Here is a 19,094-nt window from a genome sequence, read left to right on the forward strand (position 1 = left end):
GGTGTATGTACCGGTTATTACCAATTAAATGCCCTATTATTAAGGGGCACTCAATTATTATTAACTAGTGTAATTATCCGCGCTTCGCGCGATAAATATGATAAATATTAATATATACAGTATAATTTTTAATAAAAAACTCAATCTTTACCGAGCAAAAACTATTTAAGGAAACTATCATCTTTTTGGATTCTTTTAAATATTTACTTAAAATTCTTTGTCAGAAATAACACGTCAAATTGTAATCCAAGTTAAATATGAAAGTTGAAATAGCCCGGCCCATTTAAATCAGTATATGTAAACATGAAGAATAAAAACAAAAAAATAATAAAAAAGAGAAAAGAATAGTAAAAATTTGGGGAGATAATCATAAGATACATCCGGTTCTTATTCTTCTTCTTCTTGTAAGGGTTTTTATTTTAGAATTTTGTTCGGAAGCAAGGTAATAAACTCTTTAAGTTCTCTCAAATAAAAATAAAAGAATAAACTAAAAAGGAAAGGAAACCAAAACAAAAGAAATAGAAAAAGAAAAAAAATCAATTAAATGTATCATGTTATTGGTAGGACTAAATTTCTGAGTTTCTAATAATTTCTTTATATATCTCTATACTATTTTCTTCCCTTGTTCCAATTCCAGCAACCCAAATCAATAACTTTGTCTCTATGATTGCAAAAGTAACTACCCGTATCCTTCTGTTCCCCTTTATATTCTATTGTTATGGCTTTTTCATCTAAAATCACGAATTAACCGTGCTATCTCATAGGGTAAATCACTGAAAACGAATCCATGAAATACTCATGATTGAACTTCATTGTAGGAAAAAAGAGAATGGAAATCTATTTTTGGTTTAGTTTCTTGAGAATCCACATGGAAAGAGTTATTTGCCTTGCTTACAGAGATTGTGACATGGAATGATGATTATATACAAAAAAAAACTGATTAAACCTGAAAAGGGACAAAAACAACGGAGCATAATTAACAAATTCGATGTTTTCGAAGATAAAGAGAAAACACAAATGATTAGGATACCTAGATTTGTGAGTTCATCTGGAATTTCTTGTTTTACGGTCAAGCCGATGAGATATATTGATGACACCAATATTAGAAGTTAGTAACACCTATTTTAACTAAGATCAAAGTAATCATATTTTCCCCCCTTCAAATTATTAAAGATACCAAAAATAGAGTTAAATATACCAATGTACCATGTGATGAAATGGCAACACATAATGATCATTTTGGAGTACCGAAACACACCCATGTAGAGTGCCCCAACTATTCTTGGGCTAGCTAGCCACTTCAGAACCACTTTCAAATACAGTGCTTACTTTAATGATTAAAAATAGCATGAAATTCTTTAGAAGGTTGGATCATTTTTCATTTTCCACAACTTTATCATCACTTCCCTTATATAGCCATATATTCTTCTTTCACTAAGAAAACTACAATAGAATGCTGGAATGGAGATAACCCTCTGATCAAGCCATCCAGTTTACCTAGAGAGATAAATTTATGGCAAGAATAATAGCCTTGGAAGAATTGAATCTTTTCAGAGGTATATTATTTGCATTACGTAAAAATGGATTTACAAGTAAGGAAAGGCAAAGGAAATTTTAGGAGTGTGGGATATGAAAAGCATAATTCTTGTCTTCCATAAACATCAAATTAAATAACCTCAAGAGTTGTAAGAAAATTCTGCATTAATGTGTAATAAATAGTGAAATAATGTGTAGTAACCTTACCGATACCTAGGTTGGTGTCTTTTGAAATTGCAACCGTTTTTTTTAATTTAGTAGTGCAACAGTTTCACTCTTTCGAATTTCGAAAGCATGACTTTTCAGAAACATAAATAGCAATCTTAAATGAATGTTGTTAATTCAATCATAATAAAACCAATAAATGGAAAAAAAATAGGGAAAATGCTGGAAAAAATAGGAAAAAGGATAAATGGCAATGCTCATATGAACTGTGCCACCTCAGCTTTTTCATTCTCTCTTTTATATATACCAGTATATGAAAAAACCTTGACATCTTATCCTAGCAGCAAATTATATTTGATAACAACAACAAAGTTTATCTGATAAAGCTAAGCAACAAAAGGAAACAGACCTTAGAATATGCCCAGTCACCTTATGTAAAAGCTTAATTGAAAATCTCATGCTCCGACTCCACGTGCTTACTCTAAAATCCTAGCAGGAACTCATGTACCTAAAATTTTCATTTAGTGTTATCAAGACCTGTAAGAATGCACAAAAACCTTAGAATTTGAAAAATTAACTTGCACAGTATTTCTATTCAATATTGTTTTTGAAAAGAAAAAAAATGTGAAGGCCTTTTGGACAAAGGAGAAAAAAATGCAATTAAATAAAAGTAAAGATAAACACCAAATCTCTTTTCTCGCGTACTCCATCAGAGCATAAAATTAGAAATGAGATTCAATTTCCTGGTAAATACAATGCAACGAAAATGAAGAGAGAAGTTCCAACTAACATGGCATAAATAAAAAATAGCATGGCAATAAACAAATCATAAACCTCTTTTCTTAAGAAAGGGATAACATTGTCAATAAGTAGTAATAACATGGAAAGAATAAATCGTTAATAGGTAGAAGTAGCTAGAGGGAAAGATCACATTGAGATCCAAATTGCTATTACTTCCTTACTTATATAGAGTCATAGTAATGTACATATATAAAAGAATTTTTTGAGTTCTGAAAAGGATACTATATCCTAAAGAATCTTACCAACTTCCGTAAAAAGCAAAAATCATCAGTAGAAATTTACACAATCATAAATTTTCATTGAAGTTGTTATGATAAAATTTTAAGTAACAACTAAAATCACTGTAATGCATAATTACCTTGACTTGGTAGCAAATTTACATTAGTAAATATCTGCAAGAATAGGACAACGAAATTTCAAAATCAGGAAGAGAGAAAGAGCTAGAGAAAGAAGGAAGAAAAAAGAATAGAATAGAATAGAAAGAACAATAGAATCCGTCGAAATTCATCAGTACATGTAGAGGTGCGAGTTGGTTAGAATACAAAGAGATGCGAGAAGTTGAAGAGAATGAGTGAACAGTTACAAATGAATTATTGGACCGTTTCAGAATTTAAGAGACGTGGTAGATTTTGAAGGAAGAGAAAGATCGAAAATGGCTAAAATCTGAGAAAATTGGAAAATAGATTTTCTGGCTTGTGAGGCCTGCCACATAAGCTCTTTGATTGCACAGCTTTATATATATATATAGATTTGTATGATTGAGTAAATAAGTTTATAATTTAGCATAGTTAGGTAAAAATTCTATAAAATTTTGGGAAAGTAGGAGATGGTAGTAAAAGTTCAGCAAGTGTGATCGACAAGGAAACATGAAATTAGTACATTAGCTTCCTCCAACAATATTAACATCTCTGAAAATTTTGCAGAGTGCATAAAAAGCACAACTCATATTCAGCACCCTATGCTTACATTCTTAAGCAAGACTGAAAGAAGTGGCAGTATTCTCCACAAACTTTTTAGCTCCCTTGAACCATCTCTTGTCACCAGCTTGTGCTTTGCAAATATAAAGTTTGCCATCATTTACTGTGGCTGTGATCAACTGGTGCTTCCCACCTTCATTTCCATCAGCAGTTCTTGTCAATACAGACAAGTAGTAATACGGTTTCCCTCCCACTTCTGCACTAGATGTCTCCAATACGTTTGCAATTGCCACTGCATCTGATTCAAATCCACCCTGCATTTGTATCACAATATACAACTTCAGGTGATGCTTAATTTAGCCTACATATCCGATAATTCTAGCACATTATTATATATGGAAAGAACTTTAGTCTCACCTCTGAATCAGTTTTGCCAGAGTAAGCTTGTCTTCCTAGCAGATAGTCCACCTGCACAGAAAAGCCAAATCAACGCTCAATTGGTTGTGAGCAAAGTGAATTCTTGCATTCAAGTCAATCAAAGAGAAAAATGCATACTTAACAAAGGGAATGATGAGTCTCTAAACAATGCATAACCATACTGTTCTTATGACTGCAGAGGCCGACTTAGGATTTGAAGGTCGGGGAGGTATACTTTTTGCGTTTAACCAAAATCTGCTTCGTACATAGGTTGCCACTACTAATATATCAATATTTTCTGAAGACATATACAATATATACAAAAAATTTGCTGAACTTTTCCGGTACCAGTGACTCCTCTCTTTACAACATAGGTCCGCCGCTGCTTATGAGATTCTTCATTACTAGACTTGGTGAACCTACTATGAAGCATATATATAGGGAGCGCAACTAGGTAGCGGGTGGCCTTGCTAAAGCAATCTTCAAGAACAACGAAGAATAATTTTTTTTTCTTTTTTTGCCTTTTGATACCCTCCCTATTTTGTAGTAGAATATTTTGACTCAGAGTCAGAATTAAAAGAGATTATTTTTACTAGAAAAGTTCCTACTTGAAAAGTTACTTAAAACTCTCTGCTTTCCATAGTAGTTGTTACCTTTCGCTGCAATTTTTTTATGGAAAAGCATGTGCCAGGGGCAAGATAACTCAAGTGGAAGAGCCATATTATATGCGATCTTTTTGTGTGGTTAAAAGAGCACTTGTGTATGTGATGCAAGTAAACGTTCACGGAAAAGCAATTGTAAGGTTTCGGTTATGGAACCGTATACTCCTTCCGTTCCAGTTTATGTGAACCTATTTCCTTTTTGGTCCGTTCCAAAAAGAATGATCATTTTCTAAATTTGGAAATAATTTAGCTTAAACTTACAATTCTACCCTTAATGAGAAGTTATAACCACACAAATACTCTGAACCCCTTTCTGACTTGCTTAGGACCACAAATTTCAAAAATCTTCATTTTTTCTTAAACTCCGTAGCTATACGATACTAATATCTTTGTAAAGTCAGAAAGAAAGAAAGAAAGAAAGAAAGAAAGAAAGAAAGAAAGAAAGAAAGAGAGAGAATTAGATACTTGAGAGAGGAACTGTTCAGGGGAACCAAAGTCAGTGATAGACTTCTTGTCAGTAGGGGTGATAGCGACAATGACATTGCTGGTGGCATCAAAGTTGTCTTCAAATCTAAGAACCTGACCAGGGTACTCTACTTCCTTGTTTGGGTTCCATTTTGATGGAATTTGCAGCTTGAATCCATCTCCGTTGTATGTCTGGAAATCCGTGTCTGTCTTTGGCTTCCCAAAAACATTTGCTGCATCACATTCACAACAACATCATTTACTGAGCTAGTTCATCATCTTAATTATGCATCACCCGCAACTAATTTCTAAATAACCACCGCGCTCAACTTTGTCAATACTTAAGAAGCATTTCCAATAATTACAAGGAACATTTGAACTCTGATTTGTACCAAATTACGTTCCTCTGGAGATAGTTTTACCAGCGTGCATTCTATTAAAAGTTTATATTTAGTGCATTGACATTTATATTTCTCGGCCGCTCTGAAGTTAATTTGATTCGCAACAACATGTAATCTCTAGATCAAATATAATACGTAACACCCAAAATAAAGTAGTGATCTGCTACATATGGCCGATTAAATTGCACTGTATAAAAGATTTTTACAGTCACTATATTATAACTTAAACTGATATGGTAACTTGAAAAATATAGTAATAACATGTTATACCTAATTAAATTGCATTGATAGTGTATAAGTTCTTTAAACTATTAATGTATATTCAGATAAAATACTCCTTCCATTTCAATTTATGTAACGTAGACTCGGCACGAAATTTAAAAAGGAAAAAAAGTTGAACAACTTAAAGCGTAAAAGTAAGCATTTGTCTAACAGTCAAAGCTTTTATTAAGGATAAAATGAAAATTTAAAGTTAAATTATTGAAACTGAGAGTGCTAAATACAGATATATGGGGAAAATACCAGCTTCTCCATAAGCAGCATCAGCAGGGGAAACCTTGGAACCAACGGCAGCAGCACCAATGAGGACTGTGAGAGCCAATCTACGAGAGACAGAGACGCTGTTGACATTATCTTCTTGGGGAGCAGACTGTTTTTGGGCACGGCACACCAATAATTGGTTAGGCTTGAGTGATGGAACAATACTCCTTACTAAGGGAGTTCTAGCTGGAGTTGACAATGCATGATGGTGCAAGAAGCATTGTGTGGAAGCCATTGATCTCTCTCAAAGCTGCTATTGCCCTTTTTCTTTTTCTTCTTTGGGCTTGAAACCTACTTTGTTATTTTTTTCTGCTAAAATGGTGATGTGGGAATGTTTTTGGATTTATTTTGTTATATGTGAAGGAGAATTGGTAGAGATGATTTGTATGTGGAAAAAAAGTGGATATCGGGAAGATTACATTTGTGATTGGAGGATAAGCTTCTTGAGGCTGTGGTTGGTGCCAAGTGGACATGCAGATTACAGCTCTAATTTGTTCTAGTGCAATATACTTTTTATTTTAGAGTAAAGCCTGTTTTCAGTAACATTTTCCTACCAACATATATAGTAGAACGTTGTAGTACTAAGAATGTTTTAAGATCTTCCTGCTATGGCATTATGATTTATATCTTTTGGGTCTAATTATAATGTTTTTAGATCTTCCTGTTATGGCATTATGATTTATATCTTTTGGGCCTAATTATTTTCATATGACTAGCAAATATAAAGAATATACATCTACCTGTCATTGGAGCGGATAATGAGCAGGCAGACCTTCGATCAAGTGCATCATTCAGCCTTTTTGAAACATGGGTGTCAACAGTTAATATTATATCAATTTTAAAAAAAAATATGTACATAAAATATCTAATTTTGCGAAGAGAAAATGGGTTCACATACCACATAATTTTGCCTATAAATCCGCCCCTGATCATGAACTTCTTAAGGGATGAGAATTCATTTTTTGGATCCCAATATTTAGCTTGAAATGTTTTTCTATTTTCAAATTATTCTCAAGAAAGCGCATTAGAAATTAGCAAATAATCCAGTTTACGTTGAAAACAAGTCCAAAATCTTTGTGATGTTTTAACTTTGATTCTTTGAACAACCCCTTCTAATAAATAAAGAAATAATTGTGCAACAGTGCGGCTTTTAAAGTCCCTTATTTAACTTCTGATTTCACTCCCAAATTTCATTCTTTGTCGTATTTATAGTTCCTATCATATCTTCGTCTAAATTTGCCATAATAGAGAGTTGAATCGCCATGGAATCATGAAAAAGAGAACCCCCATTGGTGTACCAAAAAAACTATAGATGATTGCCCCATTATCCGGAATTTACCAAATGCGATGTAACTGATTGAAATCTACACAATTACATGAAACACAATGATACGAAGGTGAAGCCAAGAAATTACTTTCATTTTCTTTTACAGTTTCCGTTTAATTTTGATTTTGTCCGTGTGTGTCTGTTGGTTTGGGGGGGGGGGGGGGGGGGGGGGTTACTATATTTTCTTCCAAAAGTTGGACTATCATCAGAAACATTGGCAGCCTACATAATTGAATTGAGCTATAAGAAGTCGGAAATTTCACTTATCCCAAATGACAAAAGCAACAGGTAAGTCATCTCTAGATTGTTAATCAACACTACAATCAGAAACCTTTTTTTTTTTCGAGAGATACAATCAGATACTTTGGTGTGCCGTTTATTTTGAATTTACAGCTTGTTTGGATGATTGTTACATATCGTTTTATAATGTATCGCATCGTATTATATTGTATTGTATTATATTGTTTGATGAATAAAATGTTTGGACAAAATTGTGTCGTTTGTCATCGTTTCATGATATCACGCACCAGCAATATGATGAATAATTTTGCAATATTATAAAGAAAAATCATAATACGAGGTAAAATTACTGTATAAAAGCAGGATAAATGATAAAATAAAATTATTTAACAATAATTAAGGGCGAGATTATGAGAAAAACACAAGGTAACGACGCAATCGCACCAAATCAGTCGTTACATAAAGTGACACATTTTATCTTTATGTAACGACAGATTTAACGATACAATACAATAAAATTTAAGTAACAATCAAAATAAACATCATAGTTAAAGTAACAATATAATACAATACATCAGGTAACAACCATCCAAACAAGTTGTTACTCCACATATTATCTAAAATCAATTGAAGGTTCGGTTACATGAATTCTGATTGTTGTATTTTTTCATTTAAGTTTGTGTCTTTCCAATATAATAAAGCATCAGTTTCTCTATAGTTTCAATTGATATATAAGTCTCTCAATAACAATAACAACATACTCAGTACACTCTTACAAGTGGAATCTCGAGAGGATAGTATGAATACAGTCCTTACCCCTACCTTGTGAAAATAGAAAAGTTGTTTACGAAAAACCCTCGACTTAATACAACAAAATCACGGCAGTTATGATAGAGAACTACGGCAAACGAAATATTAACAATATCAAGAAAAATAATACGAAGCAAAGAGAATCTCAGGTAAAAAATACCAATCTAAAAATGAGGAACACAGGGGTAACACTAGTACTATAGCTAAGGAAGAAAGTACAAGTGTGGGAACAAAATATACTCGACTACTAACTAAACTACAACCCTAATCTTCGACCTTCACACTGTTGATCACCTCTTCCCAATATTTCTTCGGCCTACCATGCCCTCTCCTTGAACCCGCCATAGCCAACCTCTCACACCTCTTCACATGGCATCTACTTCTCCTTCTCACGTGATCGAACCATCTTAGCCTAGCTTCCCGCATCTCATCCACTATGCAGGCCACTCCCACCTTATCTCGAATATCCTCATCCCTACTCATATCCCTCCTAGTATGACCACACATCTATCTCAGTATCATCATCTCTGCAACTCTTAACTTCTGAACATGAGAGGTTTTGACTGGCCAACACTCCTCCTCATACAACATGGTCGGTCTATCGACTACTCTGTAAACCTTACCTTTAAGTCTTAGTGGTACATTCTTGTCGCACAAAATGCCGAATGCAAGCCTCTACTTCATCCATCCCGCTCTAATACGATGTATGTTTTATCTCTCCATTTCATTGCTTATAGACCCAAGATACTTAAAACTTTCTCTCTTCGGTATGGCTTGTGTGTCCAACCTCACTTCAATATCAGCCTCCCAAGTCAAACTTGCACTCCTAGTATTCTGTTTTAGTCCTGCTCAATTTAAAATCTTTAGACTCTAGGATCTGCCTTCAGACCTCCAGCCTAGCGCTAACACCGCCTCGTGTCTCGTCATGTCGTCTGCAAATAATATGCACCAAGATAACTCCCCTTGAATGTGTCGTGCCAACTCATCCATCAGCAAAGCAAATAGAAACGGGCTAAGTTCTGATCCTTGATGCAATCCCACCTCTACTAGGAAGTGCTCTGATTCTCCTCCACTGCTCTCACCCGGGTCTTCGCTCAATCATATATGTCCTTAATTGCTCTAGTGTATGCGACATGTACTCTAGCCTCCAAGCATCTCCACAGAACCTTCCTTGGGACTTTGTCATATACCTTTTCCAAATCGATGAACACCATATGTAAGTCTTGCTGCCTCTCCTTATATTGTCCACCAATCTCCTAACAAGATGAATGGCTTATGTCGCCGAACGCTCCGACATGATCTCGAACTGGTTCTCAGAGATAGACACACCCCTCCTTATCCTCATCTCCACCACCCTCTCCCACACTTTCATAGTGTGGCTTAGTAGCTTGATACTCCTATAGTTATTATAATTTTGAATATCACCCTTGTTATTGTATAATGAAAGCATTGTACTCCACCTTCACTCATCGGGCATTCTTTCCATCCTAAAAAAGATATTAAGTAACCTCATGAGCCACTCCAGACCTGCCCTTCATGCACTCTTCAAAAGTTACCCTAGGATATGTAAGTCTCTCCCAAGATTAAAAGACTTCTAGCGGAAATTGAACCTAAAGTAAATGTAGTAATATAACTAAATTTATTCCCAACTTAAACAAATACATTAAACAAAAAATGATTAGAACAATAAAATCAAGAAAAAAACTATACAATAAATCACTCTGTAAGCTAACATTTAGCCCAGTATAAGTTTGCAAATGTGTAGCCCAATTTTAATAAGCCCAGATTCGAAAAAAGAAATTTTAATATTTTTATTCTCCTGATCTTCAAGGTTGAACTATCCATGAGTTTTCATTTTTCTTCTTTCTCAAGTTTATACATACCTATCCCAGCTATAAAAATACAAAAATAGACGCGAGAAACCTAAAATCTCATCTTCTTCAATGTTAATCTTGTTACATTTTGAATATAATTTTATGAGAAATTTGGAGGGGTGTTATATAGACTTATTAGAAATAGTCTAAGGAGGGTGTATACAAAGTTTGAAGTCATTTGATGGAGATTTGGACTAGTTTTGAACAAGAATTGCAAGTAAAAATCGTATAAAAAGTTCATCAGAGATGCTTATACAATGTTATACACTTTTGTATAGAGAGATACATTATGTATATAGTTGTATAAATTATATTAAAATATATAAGTACAGTAATGAAAATGTTCATGATACACTATGTATATAAGTGTATGAGAGGAAGAAGAAAATGATGATGAAGATGATGATAATGTAAGAAATCCACCAAATACTTATAATTAATATATTAATATTGTGTATAAGAGGTGTTTATACAATATTATACACTATTATACAAATGAATCCTATCAATAGAGCTTCACGATCTCTTCCTCTTCCCTGAGTCTCTTCTGAAATTTAACTCAAATCTACTCCAAATCACTTCAAATTTAAGTTTTGAACTTCTCTTGATGATTCCAATCAATTGGGACATCACCAAATCCAAACAACTAACAAACTCGAAAAATCCAATTTTTGAAATCTAAACTTTGAACGACCTTTACTGGTGACTTCTTTTTTTAGCTTTTAATCAAACCATTGGGATTGAAATTACATGTGGAATAAGGATAACACTAGGACAATGCCAACACCTTCTCTCTAGTATGATGATCCAAAAACCTACTTTAGTGTATGATGTAAACATAGTTCTCTCCAGTCCAATGGAAAAAATGATCTTCATATGCATCCAAATAACTAATTCCTTTATGTACTACTTTTTCTTCTTCATCCAAATAAGTTATCAGCAATGAATTTGAAAGGAGAATTGAAGAAGAATAACTGGTAGAGGAATTTGGGCGTGCAAAGTCGTATACTAAAAGAGAAGAAGAATGAAAAAAACAATTAAAAGGGGTGTGCTAACATGTGAAAAGTAATTTTCAGGTTATGTACAACCTAGACCATATCAGGTAAGGACTTGAAATGTGGGCCATTTTCGGATGGATTATTGGGCCAAGGGATAAGGCCGGTAAAACATGCTCAAATGTGATGATTGTATGACTTCTCTCTCAGTACACGTTTAGCCAAGGAAGGTTAACTTGTACCAACGATAGCAAGGCGGTGAAAAAGATCTGCAACGATGAGCTCAACCGTAACTCGGGCAACCACTGGATAGCATGCATTCACTCCATTAACGTTTGGAAGCTTTCTCCCAGCTCAATTTCAACCAATTAGAGAGGAAAGTGAAAATAGCTCTGAAAAGGAATGTAACAGTGAGAATGAATGGAACAGTGCAGATCAAATTGCAGAGAAGGAGAACCAAAAGGGTAAAATCCAAGGGCCAACAATACCTCTGAGACTACAATTTTCAGAGGCTTGTGTAGCCTTCCCCAACCCTAGAAGAACAAAAGCAGCAGCTCAAGGAGAAAACTCGATGAATCAACATGCAAAGGATCTAAGGAAACTAAATCGTAGCTCTCAGATGGGAATGCGACTGGATTATGTGCCTCCTAGTCATCGAGATGATAAGATTGTAGTTCAAATTGTCGAGGAAGATGTCCAAATGCTAGGGCTACTACATTAATGTACTAGGTGATAATCCGTATGAAAAATTTGTGGAAAACTTTATTATGTCTGTCTGGGATTTTGTTTCAAAGCCACAAATAATGTATCACAGTGATGGATACTATGTGTTTCGATTCTCAACAATTGAGGATAGAGATCTAGTGATGCAAGCAGGCCCGTATACGTACCACAATAAGCCGTTTATTTTACAAAACTTGGAAAGAGACTTCCATTTTGATCCTAAATGCATCACTATCATCCCTCTGTGGGTGAATTTCCTAGGTTTTCCTATTGGGTACTGGACTGCAGATGCACTTATCAAAGTGGCTAGTGCTATTGGATCCCTTATGTTCACTGATAGATATATAGTTGATCTCAACAAAATTTCATATGCTAGAGTCCTAGTGAAGGTTGATATCACAAAATCAATGCTGGAGAGTATAGAAATTGACACTCCTTCAGGAACTATTTAACAACAAATTGCCTATGATTGGAAACCAAAGTTCTGCATAGATTGTAATCACTTTGGCCATGATAAGTTTGAGTGCTGGAGGAACAATCAACAGAACAATGATGAGGCAGAATTCCAAGCACCAAAAAGAAGGAAAAGGGCAAGGGAGAAAAAATTAGTGCAGGAATGGAAACCAAAGGAACATATAGAGCATAGAAATGAAGAAGATACAATAAAGGTGGGAGACCCGCATGAAGAAGTTGGAAATGGCAAATAAAAAACAATTGTTGCTGAGTCTCCAAGGCAAATGTTCAGGAGGAATGGTGAATGGAGAACTCAACATAGGCACAATACTAAAATAGGACAACAGTCTCAACATGAAGGAGACATCATTGCAAATAGATTTATGATTCTAAAAGAGTGTGTGCCAAGCACTTTTAGAGTGGAAGAGGTTGGAAATGATCCTGCATCCATATCCCCATGATCGTGTGTACTTGGAACATTAGAGGGCTGAACAAGTCCTATAAACAGAAGGAGCTGAGGCATTTTCTGAATAAGAATAAAATAGATATCATTGGATGTCTAGAAACTAAAGTAAAGGAAAGGAAGACAAAAAAGATCTTGAACAAGGTAGCCAGAGACTAGGGCTATTGCTGCAATTATGTCCAAGCAGATATGGCTATTATGGAGATCACATCTAATAGTCAAGGTCCTCAAATCCCATGAACAATTTATACACTGCTCAGTGGAGGATTCAGCAGCAAACGTTTAGATCTTGTTGACAGCAGTCTATGCTAGGAATAAACCCCAGGAAAGGGATGTCCTATGGCATGATCTACAAATGCTAGGAAATCAGATACAAACACCTTGGCTTATTAGTGGAGACTTAAATAATATACTGAGCATTGATGATAGAATAGAAAAACCAGTTATATTGGGAGAAGTGCAGAATTTCAAGCAATATATTGACTCCTTGCAGCTAACACCACTTAGAACAAAATGATGCTTCTTCACCTGGTGCAATAAACAACAAGCAAGTGTACAGTAAATTGATTGGACCTTTAGGAACTTTAGCTGGACTCAGATATATGGGCACATTGAAGCAGACTATCTAGCTCCTGGAGTATCTGATCACTCGCCAATTGTGATTCAGTTATGTAAAAGAATAATTACTTACCCCAAGTCATTCAAGATTTACATGGTGACAATGGAACACCAAGATTTTTCACCACTGGTGAATAGAGTATGGCAAATACATAGGAGAGGGGATCTAATGTCAAATATATGGCAAAAGCTCAAACGACTAAAAGATGAAACAAAGGGACTGAAGAAGTCCATGGCAGCCTATGAGCAAAAGTTGAAACAAGCCAGACAAAGCCTAGAATGTATACAAGCAGCACTTGTCATTACTCCCTTTGATCAAATGTTGATTGAACAGGAAAAACAAAGTATTAGTGAGCTGGAAAAGTGGAGCACAATAGAAGAGAAAATATTGACCCAAAAATCTAGAGCGAGTTGGATTGAACATGTGGACTCAAATTTAAAATACTTCTATGCACAAATGAAGATCAGGGCCAGCAAGAATGCCATCACTTCTATATATAATGATGTGGGAATAAAGAATAGTGATCCTAAGGCTATGGAAAAAGAATTCCTTACATTCTTTACAAGGCTTATGGGTAAGGCAAATGGATTCATGCCCTGCCCAAACTCAAGCATCATTAAAAATGGAAATTGCCTCACCTTAAAGCACCAGTAGGATTAATACATGACATATCACAGGAGGAGATTGATGCAGCCATCAAGGACATGCCAAATGATAAAGCTCATGGAGTGGATGTGTTCCCTATAGAGCTTTTCACTAAGCAATGGGAGACTGTGAAGCAGGACATCTATGATGCAGTAAAGCATTTCTTTCATACAGGAAAAATGATGACATCATGGAATTGTATTGCTATTACATTGATCCCTAAGATTCCAGCACCAACTCATGTGAAAGACTACATGTCAATAGCATGCTGCACTACATTATATAAGATTGTTTCTAAGATACTGGACAATAGACTCAAGAAAGTGATAGAGGTGATTATTGGGAAACAATCAACATTCATTGAAGGAAGAACTATTATTGACAACATCATATTTAGCCATGAACTATTTTAAAGGCTATAATAGAAAAGGTATATCTCCCAGATGTGTGTTGAAAGTGGATATTAGAATGACATATTACTCATTGGATTGACATTTTCTGAGGTGCATGTTAGCAGACCTTGGATTTCCTCAAAAGTTTATCCATTGGGTCATGGAATGTGTAACCACAGTTTCTTATTCATTGGTTTTCAATGGAAGCCTTACCAAACCATTCCAGGCTAAGAGAGGAATCATGCAAGTGGACCCAATGTCACCTTATCTCTTTGTAATTGCAATGGAATACCTGTAAAGGGAGATGAACCACTTGCCCATGATCAAAGAGTTCAAGTACCACCCAAGATGCAAAAAACTAGGAGTGACACATATTTGTTTTGCTTATGATTTACTTATGTTTTGCAGGGCAGATATTAGTTCACTCACCATGAATGCAGACAAAAGCTCTATTTACATTGCTGGTGTTCACAGAGATCTTAAAGATACACTGATAAGCTTGCTAAGATATGTAGAGGGATTCTTACCATTCAAATACCTGGGAGTTCCCTTGTTTGCCAAGAAACTAAATACACAACAATGCCTACCATTAGTGGAGAAGATTACAGAAAAAGTGAACTGTTGGTCAACAAAAATGCTATCCTATTCAGGAAGGGTACAGTTGATCTAAGTCGGTGATCTTTGATATGTAAACTTATTGGGCCCAAATCTTCCTACTGCCCAAGAGGATTATGAAGCTGATTGAAACTATCTGTAAAACCTATCTGTGGACTGGTACAAGTGCTACATCTAGGAAAGCACTAATAGCATAGGACAAAATTTGCCAACCAAAGGCTGTTGGGGGCTTAAACATTATCAACATGGGACTATGGAATAAAGTAGCAATCTTTAAAGCAATTATAGGCACTGGTAAAGAAAAAGGATACACTCTGGATCAAATGGGCACACTGCTACTACATAAAGCTAAGAGATATAGACATTGTGACTACACTTAAGACAGCTGCTTGGGTGGTTAGAAAGATCATAGACTCAAAGCAAGTATTGATGTTGATGAACACAATGCAAGCCAACCTTAATGCCAAGCTAACAACAATGGAGACTGAGGGAAGATTTCAGATAAAGAAGGCATATATTCAACTGCTACCTCAACTCCCCAAAGTTGCCTGGAAGAGTATTCATATGCACCCACAGATTCATCCTTGATTCAAATTCCATATGTGGCTGGCTATCCATTAGGGGTTAGCTACTGTGGATCGGCTGCAGAAAATTTGGATCCAAGTGTCATTGGACTGTGCTTTCTGTGCACGGAATATTGAAACATTTAGTCATCTATTTTTTGAATGCTCCTGCACTGCCATACTATGGATAAGAATGCTTAACTGACTGGGACATCACAGAAGAATAGGCAGCTGGCAAACTAAGTTAGACTGGGTAAGCACTCTAGCTAAGAGGAAAACTGGTATAGCAACCATCACCACCTCAGTATTTGCCATGGTAATATACTGTATTTGGCGTAAAAGGAATTTGATCAAATTCAATAACGGGAACTATGATGCTGACACGATCTGCAGAGAAATTACAATACATATGCACATACAAGGGAGATCAAAAAGCAAATGGCAGTTAAAATTGAAGGCTTGAATCATTACCCTTAGGCTAGAATGATGGCTCAAATTTTGTTAGAAGTGTAACTATTTGTAACACTCCTCAAATTTATAAAAGTTTCGAGACACGCTAATTATAGAATTAAATTATTATTATTATTATTATTATTATTATTATTATTATTATTATTTTTCTTGCCTATAGTGAAAAAAATTATATATACACACATACACACACACACACTCTCTCTTAAATAATTGGATATACAATTAGGAAAATATTAATAATTTTAATATTATTAATTATTAAAAGTGGGTATCATTAATTATTAGTTAAGTTAAATTTTAAAAAAAAAAGGGTAAAGGGGCCTAAAGCCCATAAAATGGGTTGTTTGAAAACAAAGTCTTCAAGCCTTAAGAAAGCACTGCCATTCACGTAAAAGGCAAAAGGCCAAAGCCTTGGACGAAAAATAGAACGCAGTTCTGTTGCTTACGAAACAAAGAGCCACGAAACAGAGCTACTTACTCACAGAGGCAACGGAAAATCCTAGGATTCTTTACAAACCACTAATTCTTGAACTCAGGTATATAAAATTTCCCATTGTCAATTATTCTAAATTAGTAGTAGGTAAGAATAAAATAGTTAATTTCCTTCTACCTCTATATCAACAGTAAGTTCCATATTTAGGTGTGAAACTTTGAAATTAATTCAATTACACTGGTTGTTGTAGAATCTGTGAGAACCTAATTTTTGCCCTACATGAAAATAACTCCTAAAATAGACAAAAAATAATTTTAATTGATTTTTAGAAGTTTTTCTTTATTAAGTTGCATTTCATGCATTTTTAAGATTTTAAAATCATAAAAAAATCATAAAATTGTCAGGTTTTAATTTCATACCATTTTTGGTTCAATTTTCATGTGAAATTAATTTCATTAAACAAAAAAATCACAAAATGGTCATTTTTACATATTTAGATTTTAATTTTTAAAATTAGAATTTTTCTTTAGTTTTAAGTTAATTAGTCGTTTTAATGATAAAAATAAGTAAAGAATTTTAATTTCTACAAAAATAGATTAATTTAGGATTTTAATTAATTAAAGAAAAAAAAGGGAGGAAAAACAAAGAAAAAAAATAGGAAGAATTTATTTTTGGTCTTGTTTCTTTTAAAATTGGGCCAATTTCTAAAGGCCCAAATTAGTTTTAAACCCCAACCCAATTCCAATACTACCATCCAAATACCCATTACCCTTTACCCTACCTCCTACATATAAAAACACATTAGAGCTAAGAGAAAAATTACATCAGATCATAGACCCTTCCCTTTGAGAGCAAACGACACTTCGTTCTTCTCCAAAGAGGGAGATAATAATCGGACTCCTTCTAAAGAACAAGAACAGTAGCCATTTCTCCTTCCCTTTTCTGCTTTCATTTTCTTCGCTAATCACCATGAAAGCTGGCAAAACCAGTCCTGAAAATTTTATCGCCGGCGAACTCACCGAAAACGAAAGAGGAATAGTCGCCTAAAGTTGAAACTCGTTGTTGTTGCTGTTGCAAAGTAGCTGGGCTCCATTTTCATGTTTTGAAGCTCTCTTTGGGTGAATTTTGTTGGTTTCGCCACTGTCAAGTGCTGCTGTACCTTTGGATTTTTTCTTCGCTATTGAAAAGATTTTGGCTTACGAGGTTCAGAAGCAATATTTGCTGATCTCAGACACATATCCCAGTTGTCAATAAAGATTGCATTTACCTCTATAGTTTATCCATCACTTATTCTTGTGTATATGGGAAACACTGCAGGTATGGCTTTAATCATGTTCAAAAAGGATAGAAAAATTCTTTTGGGTTGAAATCATTTGGACTGGTTTTCATGTTTAATTTTGCTATGGATTCTCTATCTCTTGTGCATGCATATATTCGTTTGTTTAGAAATTCTTTTTTCCACTTGTTTATGAAGTGGTCTAATATATTCCTTATCCCTAAAATTTTCCCTTCGCATCAGGTTTAGCTATCATAACTGTCATGTTGGTCACCACTTGCTTGATGTCATTGGTAATTGTTTTGTGCTGGCACTAGAGTGCTCCCCTCGCAATTTGCTTTGTGATCTTCTTTGGGACAATTGAGGCTTTATATTTTTCTACTTCTTTGATTAAATTTTTGGAAGGAGCATGAGTGCCTATTGCCATGACTTTTATTTTCATGATAGTAATGTGCATTTGGCACTTGAAACACACATGAAAAATATCTTTTTCTGACTAGTGGCGATGAAATTCCAAAGTCAGAACCTTTGTCTACTTTAGTATTGTATTAAATTATGAATTATCTCATGTAAAACTTAATTTGTTAATAGAATAAACTCTACCCATTCTTTAAATCTGCAACAACTGTCTAACTCATCACATAGATATAAAACCACAAATCATCGTGCCTATGAGTACGGTTTCCGTGACATAGTCATGATACCTAATTTCCAAATTCGGGAGTGCATTTCATATGACCCGATTATAATAATTTCGAATAATAAAACCCTTTGAAATCAATTGAGGTGTGTCATGCCAAACAAAATTCCTTGGCCCTCATGAAATTAATTCAGTCCTTGTAAAAATTGAGGTGTGCCATCAATTAAACTCTCTATAGCCCTCATAAATGTTGTTGATTTAAACTTTCGTAGTTGCTTTAGGCGCGTTCTTTAATTAATTCAATCATAGCTATGGGTACGATTCCCATGACGTAGTTGTGATTTTTAAATTCGGGTGTACATTTCAGGTAACCCAATTTCAATTTCTCAACAATGTTTAATAAAACATATCGCGAATCGCGGGTACATTTCATGTAGTGTGGTTTGTGGTGTGTTCAGAAACAAACAAGTTTACCAAAATTGTAACTTGTTCAAGAAAATAAACTCCATAAATCCTAAAAAGCGATTTTAAATAAATAAAAGTGGTTATAAAATTAAAAATGCACAGTAGGTTTAAAACATGTAGTAAATCAGATAATAGGCCAATTATTAATAGTTTAAGCGACCGTGCTAGAACCACGGAACCCAG

The 19,094-nt window shown here is 34.7% G+C and overlaps 1 protein-coding gene and 1 long non-coding RNA gene across 11 annotated transcripts in view; one reads left to right on the plus strand and one right to left on the minus strand.

The window, feature by feature from the left end:
- Positions 1 to 815: 815 nt before the first annotated feature.
- LOC107810044 (oxygen-evolving enhancer protein 2-2, chloroplastic) lies at positions 816 to 6,296 on the minus strand. Of its 9 annotated transcripts, none has more exons than XR_012696346.1 (7): positions 5,887 to 6,296; positions 4,964 to 5,196; positions 3,837 to 3,887; positions 3,469 to 3,733; positions 2,861 to 2,894; positions 2,111 to 2,209; positions 816 to 946 (listed from the first exon to the last, which is right to left on the minus strand). XR_012696346.1 is itself a non-coding variant. In XM_016634773.2 (6 exons), the coding sequence occupies exons 1-4, from the start codon at positions 6,137 to 6,139 to the stop codon at positions 3,473 to 3,475; spliced, it is 798 nt and encodes a 265-aa protein (XP_016490259.1). In that variant the 5' UTR covers positions 6,140 to 6,296; the 3' UTR covers positions 1,922 to 2,209; positions 2,861 to 2,894; positions 3,469 to 3,472.
- Positions 6,297 to 17,202: 10,906 nt separating this feature from the next.
- The window catches only part of LOC142166368 (uncharacterized), a 43,182-nt gene continuing 41,290 nt past the window's right edge, over positions 17,203 to 19,094 (plus strand). Inside the window, exon 1 of one of the 2 annotated variants that reach the window (XR_012696740.1) lies at positions 17,203 to 17,847. This is a non-coding gene — a long non-coding RNA (uncharacterized LOC142166368). The remainder of the gene's footprint in view (positions 17,848 to 19,094) is intronic. The other variant, XR_012696739.1, reaches the window with a different exon arrangement.

The sequence above is a fragment of the Nicotiana tabacum genome, chromosome 11 (genome assembly GCF_000715075.1).
Source record: "Nicotiana tabacum cultivar K326 chromosome 11, ASM71507v2, whole genome shotgun sequence".
In the NCBI taxonomy this organism is placed as follows: Eukaryota; Viridiplantae; Streptophyta; class Magnoliopsida; order Solanales; family Solanaceae; genus Nicotiana; species Nicotiana tabacum.